Source organism: Macaca mulatta, chromosome 19 (genome assembly GCF_049350105.2).
Source record: "Macaca mulatta isolate MMU2019108-1 chromosome 19, T2T-MMU8v2.0, whole genome shotgun sequence".
In the NCBI taxonomy this organism is placed as follows: domain Eukaryota; kingdom Metazoa; phylum Chordata; class Mammalia; order Primates; family Cercopithecidae; genus Macaca; species Macaca mulatta.
In genome coordinates, this window is record NC_133424.1 from 54,637,055 (window position 1) to 54,648,481 (window position 11,427).

The following is an 11,427-nucleotide window of genomic DNA, read 5'->3' on the forward strand; positions in this document are numbered from 1 at the left end:
GAAATACTTAATGATAAGTCTTATAATAGATATATATAAGTGTTCTGGTAGTCTTATACTCTATAAATATACACTTTCTGGCATGGCCCCTTTCCTGCCATGCAGAGCCCCAGAGGTGAATCTCCCTATTTCTCCAAGTGTGCATCACTCATTGTCCTCTGTGCTGTGTCCCACGTGCTGTGCCCACAGCCTTATATGGCTGGTGACTTCAGAGCCAGGATACAACTCCAGAGTCTGCCCCGAGGCTCCCTCTCTTCTTATTTCCCTGCAGCCTAGGCTTCATTTCAACCGGCAGCTAAATTTAGCCGAATTCAGGACAGGCCATCAGGGGTCTTTCTCCATACATGCTGTTCCCACCCCAGTGGGACCCACCCCAGTGGAGTCAGGAAGGGCCAGTCACTGGAGAAGCCTGGAGCAGAGGATGCAGCAATCTGAGCTGCTCCTCTCTCATCCAAGGGGCTTCCTCCTCTCATTTGGGGGAAAAATGTGAGCTTGTTTCAAAGCCTCAGATGTTCTTTGTAGCACATGGAGTAAGTAAAAGAAAACAAAGATGTGGCAGAAAGGGATGTGTTGGAGACAGCGAGAAGCAACTTGATCTTGAGGACTCTCCTTCTTGTCCCTCTATGAAGCCTCTTCCACCACATAGGGCTCAGGACTGACAAAGCCCCCTCCCTACCCTTCTCAGACTGGACACAAGGTCAGCCATGAGAAAACAGAGAAACAAGAAGAAAGTCTGTAGAGAGAAATTGAGAGGGTTCAGAAGGAGAATTTAGGATTTGCTTCTGCCCATGGGACACAGGCTGGGAATAAAAATGTTTTCCTGACTCTTCTCTGAAAGCCAGATAGACTCCACCTAAAACCCTATTGCCAATGATGCCGGGATCCACTTACCAGAGACTATGACCATCTTGAATGTGGAACATTCCCTGCCAGTGGCTGAGTTACGAGCAGAGCAACCATAGATCCCGTTATGCTTTGTACTAATTTGGGGGATAAAGAGCTCTTGTCCTGATTGCACAAACTTCCCATTAATCGTCCAAGAATACTCTGCCGGTGGGTTAGAGTTCGCGAGGCAGGACAAGTAGAGGTTATCTCCTGAACGGTAATCCGTGAATGAAGGGAAAATCCTGGGGAAGTCTGGACCATCTGGAGTAAAGAGAATAAAACCACAGGTGATGTCGTCCAAGGGAAGGGGATGCGCCTGGTCTCTCAAAGGGACACAGTGTCCCTCTGAGCCAAGACACACCCTCAAGGCCCAGCCAAACCCCTTCTGTCTTCACTGAACAGAGGCATGAGGTATTCACGTGTTTCTCCCATCACAGGCTGTAGACCCCAAGTCTCCCATGACAAGAGCAGCCCCTCCCTTTATATTCTTGCTTAAGGCTGTGCCTAGCCAAGTTTTCCCAGGGCAGGGAGTCATGACCAGCCCTGGTGTCCAGAAATAAAAGTATCTGTATTTGAACCTGAGAGAGACTGAGATGCCTGGCCTCTGGTGGCTTGGATTTTTGCTGGTGGCCTGGTCCACAGAGGAACCAGATAAAAAGGACATCCAGGATGACTGGGTCACTGCAGATGCTACCAACTCGGTCCCGTATTTCACATTCATAGGGTCCTGTGTCATTTCTTGTGACATTGGCTAGAATGAGGATCCTGTTTTTACCGGGTTGCTTTAGCCTGGGACTGATCGGGAGGCTCTGACCATTTACCCACCACACGTAGGTGTAGCCCTGAGTCTTAGGTACACAAGTTAAGGATACATCATTCTTGTTCTCCATGGGGTTGAAATAATTGCTGGTGATGTAGGGCTTGGGCAACTCCGCTGGGTGGATAACAGAGAGAAGATTGTCCTGTGTGGCACCTTTGATTCCTCCACAGACATCCTTCAATCAGAGTTGGCATCTCCCACCTCTCAGCCCACCCGAGTCCTTGAAAGTCAATAGCTGGTGCGTGTGTCACAAGACAGATGTATGATGATCTAAGGGCTCAAAGACTATGAGGCTGCCTGCTCTGTCTTAGGGAAGCACAGACTTTCTGAAGTGTGAATTTAGCAGCAGTGTTGGGTCATGGACAAACATGTCAGTGGGAGTCACAGGCCCTGGTACACGTCCCAGTCCCTCTCTAATCCACTGACTGGCTGGCTCACCTTGGATTCCTTACCTGGAATGTGCAACTGCTGGGTCCCTTCCAAATTCCATCCTACTTTGCCCCCCTAGATGTGATTTCTCTGCAGCTTCCATTTCCAAGGACATTCTAGAGATGAGTAATAACGGGACTTCCCATTGTCCTGAAACCCTAAGATACTGAACAGCCTGGCCTGGGACTGAATGTTTCAGCAGAAATAAGACATGGGAGACCAGAGTCAAACCTGGAGGTCAGTTCAGTCCTGAGGCAGTGGAGGTACAAGGTGGGGTAGTTTTTTGCAGGTGTTTCATGATGACTTACTTGAGCCAGTGACCTCCAAAGATAGAACAGAATGTAAGGAATGATCTAGAAAGAGTGAAGGGGACAGGCAAAAGCTGGTCGTTTTGGAGCAGAAACATATTCCCTGTCGTGGGTTTTTTATTTCCTTCTCCGTCTGCAGAGGGCAGGTGGTTCTTCCTTGATAGCCAGATAGACTTCACGGGAAAACATATGGCCAATGCTCCCTGGATCCACTTACCAGGAACTATGATATTCTTAATGATGAGATTGTTCCACCAGTAGCTGAGTTATGGATGAAACAGACATAGGCCATTCTATATGTTTTAGTGATGTGGGGGATAAAGAACACTTTTGCTGATTGCTGGAACTTCCCGTCAATCAGCCAAGATTGCTCTGCCAGTGGGTGAGAGTCTGTGAGGCAGGAGAGCTTGGGGACTTCCACTGGATGGTAATAGGTGTATGAAGAAGAAATGGTGGGGGTATCTAGGCCATCTTGAGCAGAAAATAAAGTCACAGCTGATGTTGTCAGAGGGAAGGGAAAATCCTGGCCTGTGGAGGAGCCACGGTGACCCTGTGAACTAAGTCACTACACTGAAGTCCCAGCCAAATCCCTGCTGTGTTCACTGATCTGGAGCTTGAGACATTCACCTGTTTCTCCCATCATAACCTGTGGACCCTGAATCTCCCATGACAGGAGCAGCCTCTTCTCTCCCATTGTCGATCAAGCCTAAGCCTACTCTTAGTCATCATGGCCAGCTTTGATGTCTAGGTTTAAAGGTCTCTGTTCTTGGACCTGAGAGGGAGTGAGAGGCCTGGCCTCTGGCCATGTGTATTTGGGATGGCAGCCTGGCTCACAGAGGAACAGAAGATACTCACAGAGGAGATTCAGGGTGACTGGGTCACTGCGGCTGGAACTCACTGGGTTCTTCATTTCACATTCATAGGGTCCTGCAGTATCCTTTGTGACACCAAATAGAACGAGGGTCCTGTTGTTTCCAGACAGCTGCCACTTGCGACTGATAGGGAGGCTCTGACCGTTTATCCACCACAGGTAGCTTACATCCTGAGTGTCAGGATCACAGGATAAGATCACAGTCTCCACGGCCTCTCTGGGGTTTAAGTTGCTGCTGGAGATGTAGGGCTTGGGAGTCTCCACTGTGCAGATAACAGAGAGAAGATTGCCCTGTGTGGCACCTTTGATTCCTCCTAAGACATTTTTCAATCAGAGATGGTCTTTCCCACTTCTCAGCCCACTCAAGTCCTAAAAAGCCCATGGCAGATGTGTGTGTTACAAGACAGATGCATGGCAATCTGAGGGTTCAGTGATTGTGAGGCTGCCTTCTGTATGTGGAAGAAGCACAGACTTTCTCAAGTGTGAATTGAGTAGCAGCATTGAGTCATGGAAAAACATGGGACCAGCAGTCACAGCCTCAGGTGCCTCTCTGAGTCCCTCCCTCTCCAACTGCCTGCCTGGCCCACCTTGCGGTCCTCACCTGGAGCATGCATTGCTGGAATCTTCTTAGTTTCAGTCTTACTTTGCCCCCAAGGTATGTTTTCTCTGCAACTTCCCTTTCCAAGGGGATCTTAGAGATGGATGATGAAAGTTCCCATTGTCCTTAAACCCTTTGAGTACTGGGAAGCCTGGCCTGGGACTGGGTACTTGAGCAGAAATAACACAGGGGAGACCAGAGTCAAGCCTGGAGGTCAGTTCAGTCACCAGGCAGTGGAGCCACAAGGTGGGGCGGTTTTCCCAGCTGTCTCATAGTAAGTGACTTGAGCCAGTGACCACTAAAGATAGAGCAGAGTCCAAGGAATAACCTACAAAGAGTGAAGGGGACAGGCAAGAGCTGAGAGCTTTGGACCAAGACCATGTTCGCTGTTCTGCATCCATGATATTCCCTTCCCCCTGTAGAGGGCAGGTGAGGACCATGTATACCTTTCTAGAAATACACGTAGATGTTTGCAAACGCAGAACTGAATGGTAGAAAGGGCGGACATGAACTGATGACAGAAGTCTGGCCCTCATGGACCATATGTGTTTGCTGGCTATTAGAGCAATATGTGGGAAGAAGTCTTGCAGATACTTTCTCTCATTAGACATTCTACTCTCTAATTCTAGGAGTTAGACTACTCTATGTAGCTTATCTCAGTGGATTCCAGAGTGAATCATAGAGTAGAATAGTAGTTTCCAGGAGCTGTGGTCGGGGGAATAGGGCATTGTTCCATGGCTGTGCTGTTCAGTTATACAGGATGAGGAGGTTCTAGAGATCTCCTGTACAGTTTTATGCCTATAGTTCATACAGATAAAGTGTTCCTTATGCAGAAAGCTTAAAACCAAGGTTTTTGGATTCTAACTTTTTTATTTATTTTGGAATATTTATGGTAGATGTACTGGGTTAGCATCCCAAATGTGAAAAATTTTAAATCCAAAATGCTCCTGTGAGCACTTCTTTTTAGCATCACATCAGTGGTCAGAAGTGTTGGATTCTGGAGCATTTCAGATTTTAGATTTCTGGATTTGGCATGTTCAATTTGTAGTACTGTAATTTTCCCATAAAAAGTTGTCATGAGTTTAGACCTCATGTTATGTTGTGACTCTAGTAACGAAACAAAAAAAGATTTGGAGGAAACATTAAAATGTTGTCATAAGTGGAAATTTTTACTGATGGTCCAAACATCTGAGATGGATTGCTATTAGTAATATTTATCTTGATACCAAATTAAGGTTTAGGTGTGGGGTGAATTCCAACAGGATCACATTATGCTCAAAGAAAGATGCCAAAAGTGATTTGAAATTAGCAACTCCTTAAGTAGAGAGAGTCCCGTTAAAGAGACAGAACTGGTCAGTGTGTCAATTACATAAAGGGAGGAATGATGCCGAATTAAAAGAAGTGATATGTGTTATGTTAGTAAATATAGTAAGAAATCCCTGTTTCTAATTTCTGTGCAGAGTTAGGAAAAATGGGGAAGAGCCCAAAACAGGTATGTGAAATGCTTTCTTCATTTTCTCTTAACCTCAGGAAATACAACTAGAGTTTAAGTTTGTGTGAATCAGGAAGAGTCTAAGTGAGATGCCAGTGGCTCATGTGTCCCCCACACAAAGAACCCCAACTTAGGAAAATGGCATCATCAGGAGGAAACAATCGTATGTGGCACAGGCTGTAAAACCATCAGATAGCACGCCCTGGCCACCTCCAACAGGTCCCCGAAACCACCAGTATTCCCATTATGTGTAAGTTACAGCCTTGGAGGTTGTACCACAACTACAACATTTAAAAATTGCTATTGTCAATACAAAATGTTAAATATGAAGTGGGATATATTGTTCCATTTTTTTCCCCCACTCCTTTTGAATTTTCCTTTTTCAGTTTTGGAAGTTTCTATTGACACATCCTCAAGTTAGGGATTGTTTTCTCAGCTGTGTGCATTCTACCACTAGGCATCAAAAACATTCTTCATTTCTCTAACAGCAAGTTTTTCGTTTTCCTTTTTTTTCTGAGATGGAGTCTCACTCTGTTGTCCAGGCTGCAATGCAGTGGCAAGATCTTGGCTCACTGCAAGCTCCACCTCCCGGGTTCATGCCATTCTCCTGCCTCAGCCTCCTCAGTAGCTAGGACTACAGGCGCTCGCCAGCACACCTGGCTAATTTGTTTGTATTTTTAGTAGAGATGGCGTTTCACTGTGTTTGCCAGGATGGTCTCGATCTCCTGACCTCGTGATCCGCTCGCCTTGGCTTCCCAAAGTGCTGGGATTACAGTTGTTAGCCACTGTGCCGGCCATCTCTGAGGGATTTTAACGAGTTGTTGACTTTTGAGTTTTCCGTTGTTTACTTACTGTTAGAACCGAGTGACAAATTTCAAGCCTGTTATATGGCTGACAGGAAACCAGAAGTCTCTAGGAAGTGACTGGAGAATGTGAGCTCCATAGTAGGTTGTGGATGGAGTCGTGAGTGAAATGGGTGAAATCAGTCCATGGGCTTTGGAGACTGCAGGCCTGCCCAGCCTCTGACACCCTGGTCAGTCAGTGCAAAGATTACAACAGTGACAGCAAACTAGCATGGCTGACTCCATCTGGCATCGAGTCTCAGGCTGGCTGTCCTCACTCATTCCTGGACATAGGCCAGGCTAACCATGGGAGGAATTTAATTTATGGTTTAACTTTGAAGCAAGAATGATAATAGTTCCTCCATAACACTAATACCCTTCTTTTGCCCAGGGATTGCCTTTGTAAAACTGGTGAAAGACCATGAGAATAAGATTGTAGGAGGGAACTGAATTCTGCTAAAATGGAGGCACAGTTTCTATAATCCCTTACTGCTCAAATGTCATTTGCCCAGAGTTTACAAAATTTGTATCTATTTGCTCCTATAGATAACATCACTATTGTAGAACCTGAGATTGGTCTTTTGAGATGTTTCTCATTCTTTGCATTCTGGAAACCCGCTGACCTCATCCATACCCATGACTAATGGCTCAGCCAGTCACATGGTCCCCACCTAGAGGTGGATTCAAGCACAAACAGATCATTTCCCTCCGCCCTCATGATTCCATCCCCAAACAGTCAGCAGTACCCATTTTTTAGTCCTGTGCCCCTGAAACTATCCTTGAAAATCTCTAACCCCTGATCCACTAGGGAGGCTGATTTGAGTAATAATAAACCTCCATCCTCCTGTTTGGCACACTTGGAGTCATTAAAATATTTCTTTACTGCAAATCACTATCTGGATAAATTGGTTTTGTTTGTGCAGGAGGCCAGAAGAACTTGTCTGGAAATTATAAGAGTGGATGGAGGAGCTGACTATCCCTGTCCCATGGTCTTGTCCACAGATCAGCCTCACAAAAGGACAGAGCCCTGAATGGGGATACAGTGGAAGCTTATTCTCTTAGTGACCTGGGGACATTGGCTCAAGATGAAACTTGGCAGGAGTGGCAACTCCAGGTGATTTCTGTGCCTTTCCTGTTTCCTGGGAGGTGGGCCAGGCCACAGTGTTAGCAGGAAGGGAACAGAACAATTAACCTAGTTAGAGGGAGTGTCTGGGGAAGGCCTAGGGGTGGAGGAAGAAGCTGTGCAGGGCAGGGCTTGCCAGGTAGAATGAAGTGGGAGGAAGATGAGGGACACAGAGAAGCAGAGAGAGGCAGAGACAGCATGGCAGTGAACAGTGGGGCCTACAGTGACTTCAGAGACCCCAGGGACCAGGTGTCCCCAGTTCCACAGGCCAGGATCAGGCCTGAAAACCCTCCAGTGACCAAAGGGCTTCAGAGTTACATGAGATGGGTTGGCTTTAGGGGCAAGAGTTAGTGGGGGATGAAACATGGGTGTCAGCCTCTGAATGACAAGGGACATGTGAGGCTAGACCTCCTAGGATCCTGCATCCAAGATCCAGTCTAAAGAAGTTATGGATCATTCATTTCTTCATTCAATTCCTTCATTTGTTATGTGAGAGCTCCTGAGTGTGTGTCTCTCACTGGGCCTGTGCTGGTGCAGTGTGTGAGTGGGGAATGAAAACAAGGTCCTCTCTTTTATCCTGTCATGTCAGTGACATGGACACTTTAGGAAACAGGATTTCAGGTTCAGTAATAGGGGTTAAGATCTGAGTGGGAGACCTGGACATGTTTTGCACTGACTCTGACAGTTGAGGCAGGTGATTTAGTTCTGGAGTACAGACTAATCAGCTGACCATTTGCTCTCACTCCTCTGATGTTTGGATGCCTAAGAAGAGAGGATTTGAGCCAATGAATGACTATGGGGTCCTTTGAACCCAAAAAGCCCTCACTTCTGGTGGAGGAGAGGATGGGCCTGTGGCTACAGACAGACCTCATGTGACCCTGATCTGCCTTTTGTGTTTGTGTGACTCTGGTTCAGTGACTGTGCCTTCCTGTGTCTCAGTTTTCTCTCAGTCAAATAAGGTAAACTGCAAATGGACTGTGGCTTTTCATGCTATATGTGAATAAATTGTAAATTCTTCACAGTCACCTGACCTAATGCTTGGTGCAGTGGAGGTGTTCACACAAACAGCATTTATTATTACTCACTTCCATGAGAGAGCACCTTTATCCACAGATCACTGTGGATAAGCTGCTGCCAGGTACATTTTCTGTCTCCTGTTTCTGCTTCTGGGGACATTAGACTCGCAAAGCAGTTGGCTGATGGCCTATAAAGCTTGTCTTTCTGTCCTCTCCACTCTGAGTGTCAGGTGAAGAAAGCTCTGTGCTGCCCAGATGAGGATCTGAGGACTGAGCCCTGGCAGTGAGCAGCTCCAGGAGACACAGTCCTCAGACGCCTGGTGAATCCTTGGTCCCAGTAAGCCCTGCCACAACCCAGCCTTGGTACAGCCTCCTCAGCTTTATCTGGAGTAAGGATTTAGGGACGGGTCTGGGGTTGAGGCCTCCAGGGCTGAGCTTTTCTGAGAGTATCTCTGGGGGCCTCTTAGGCAAAGCCCTACTCAGTTCTCCAGGGTCTTTCTCAGGATCTAGTTTATGAAGAGGGCATGAGGTGCTTGGCTGAGATTCATCTCTTGCTGAGCACCCTCCCTTCAGACTGTCCTTCCTGTGCAGCAAGTGTCTACAGGGTCTGGAGGCAGGAAAGGAATTCTGATCTGTTATAGTTTGTCTCCTCTGTGTGTGTCCTCCACTAAATGCCAAAACACCAACATGCGACATAATGTAGAGAGGGACACAGGCACCGTCTAGGCCTGACCATCCTGTTGGTGTAAAGTAGAACGGAATCCCAACCCCCAATACCCAGGGATCATGTGGAATCACTCACGGTATAAGGTGAAATGTCCAATTACTCCTTTAGTCTTATCACCTTGCTTTATCATTTGAATGGTGTAGGATCCTGTGTCATTCTTGGTGACATTCTGGATCAGCAGGGATGCATTGGAATATACTGTTTCTCGTCCACTGTATGCAGGCCCAACTATAATTGTTTCAGCATCTATTACATATGATGTAATGTAATGGTGGAAGTCCGTTTTTTGCCCTTTGTACCAGATGTAGGCAATAAGATTCTGGGGCAAATTCTGGACAAGTAGAAGAACATCCTTCCCCTCAGAAACTTTGGCTGGCTGGGCTTCAATTGTGACTTGAGCAGTGGTGGGTGGGTTCCAGAAGATTAAAAGTGATGCTAGGACGTGGAGAGAGCATCAGTCAATATTGCGACGTATGTATGGGGGTGAAAAATGGGACTCTGGGTCCTGAGAAGATCTCTTCAATCTTCAGTCCTGAAGACACACACACACACATACAAACACACACAGCACCCCAGTATGACAGTAGGACACACACATACACCCCTTTTGTGTGTGTGTGTGTGTGTGTGTGTGTGAACTACTGTCCTACTGGGTCAAAGTCAGCAGCATGACCCCCATTTCTTCAACCCTTCTTACCTTGTCATATTTCTGTTTGGAATCCTCTTCCCCAGGGATCTTCATGCCTCCCTCCACACCACCCTCAGGTCCTGCTCACATCAGGGCATCCTTAGACTTCTTTCCTGACACCTCCTTCAGAGACCCTGGATCTTCTATTTCTGACCTTTCCCTGCTCTGCTCCCTCCGGAGCTCTTGTCAACACCTGACCTCACATTCTAGATCTCTTTGCATGTCTGTCTTCCTTCCCATGACAGCGTGAGCTCCCTGAAGACAGGGACTTTTAGGATCTTGGTTGCACCCCAGTGCCTGGAACAGGCTTCAGACTCCTGTAGATGCGAAAGTTCCCAGGTCCCTCCATGCCTGGGATGTTTTTTTTCTTTCACCAATTGTTGAGGTTTTTTGCTGAGGACAGTGTTTCATGCAATGCTTATGTTTTCATTTGAAGTGTCATCTGATAATCGTTATTATTATCATTTTTCAAAATGTGGTGTCCAGTGTCGATTAACCAGGAGAAAAGAACACTTGAGATTTTCCTACTTCTTACCAATTCCAGTTCAATGTGATTTTCCTGTTTTGACCCCTGTCTCTCTCTGGTGTATTTTCCCCTATCCAGGCTCCAACAGAGCCTTCTTTTCTGTTTTTGTTTCTTCTTTTCCTTTCCTTTCTTTTCTTTCTTTTTTTTTTTTTTTTTTTTTTTTTTTTTTTTTTTGAGACAGTCTCATACTGTCACCTAGTCTGTTGTGAAGTGTCATGATTTTGGCTCACTGCAACTTCTGCCTCCCAGGTTCATGTAAATCTCCTGCCTCAGCCTCCCAAGTAGCTAGGATTACAGGAGCCCATCACCACACCTGGTTAATTTTTTGTATTTTTAGTAGAGACGGGGCTTCACTGTGTTGACCAGACTTGTCTTGAACTCCTGACTTCATGATCCACCCACCTCAGCCTCCCAAAGTACTTTCTTCTGTTATTTCTTAGAACCCCATCCTCTCCAGGAAAATCCATCCAATCATTCTGCTTCCTCCTCCTGTCCTCTCCGAGGAAGTTCTCTCCTCACCTGTGAGCAGGAGCTCCTTCCAGGTGATATGCAGTGTGCAGCGAGGGGCTGAGAGGGGCCCCATGGCCTGTGCTGCCTGTGTGTTCTCCTGTGTGGAGATGAGCCTGGGATCCAGAATCTTTCCTAGCACAGCTGTCAGCTGTGCTGTCCTTCCTCCTTCTGTGCTGGGCCTCTTTCCGGGGCAGGAGCACTTCTCTGGCTCATGGGTGGAGTCTGAGCCCAGGACACCTCTCTGTCCCCTCCCCTCTCAGTCCTGCCTCCTTGTCCCTCCTTCTCTTTTTCCTTTTGTCTGTGTGTCAGGTCCCTGGGAATTGTGGAGGCCTCTGCCTTTTTCAGCAGTGATTCTGTCACCAAACCTCAACACACACTATGTGCAGAAACACAAACACACACACAAAAGAGACACACACAGACACACACAGTCACACACATACCCTGTAGGTTGGGCAAGCACAGTCCTGGGTCTCAGCCTCCTGCTGTCCCAATGGCTCTGGTTTGAGGTGCACATTCATGCCCTTTGCCCTCTTTCATCCTCATCTGGCTCTCCCCTTCACTGCAGGAGGCTGGAGCTGCACCAGGTTCC

At 47.0% G+C, this 11,427-nt stretch overlaps 2 protein-coding genes across 2 annotated transcripts; both read right to left on the bottom strand.

Annotated features, from left to right (window-relative positions):
- Positions 1-853: 853 nt before the first annotated feature.
- LOC114676085 (pregnancy-specific beta-1-glycoprotein 8-like) lies at positions 854-2,249 on the bottom strand. The gene is made up of 3 exons (XM_077979915.1): positions 2,201-2,249; positions 1,526-1,858; positions 854-1,146 (listed from the first exon to the last, which is right to left on the bottom strand). Exons 1-3 carry the CDS (start codon positions 2,247-2,249, stop codon positions 854-856), a joined length of 675 nt encoding a protein of 224 aa, XP_077836041.1.
- Positions 2,250-2,553: 304 nt separating this feature from the next.
- On the bottom strand, positions 2,554-11,038 carry LOC144329478 (pregnancy-specific beta-1-glycoprotein 2-like). The gene is made up of 4 exons (XM_077983104.1): positions 10,845-11,038; positions 9,187-9,546; positions 3,298-3,576; positions 2,554-2,913 (listed from the first exon to the last, which is right to left on the bottom strand). The coding sequence occupies exons 1-4, from the start codon at positions 10,906-10,908 to the stop codon at positions 2,666-2,668; spliced, it is 951 nt and encodes a 316-aa protein (XP_077839230.1). The 5' UTR covers positions 10,909-11,038; the 3' UTR covers positions 2,554-2,665.
- Between the last annotated feature and the right edge of the window lie 389 nt (positions 11,039-11,427).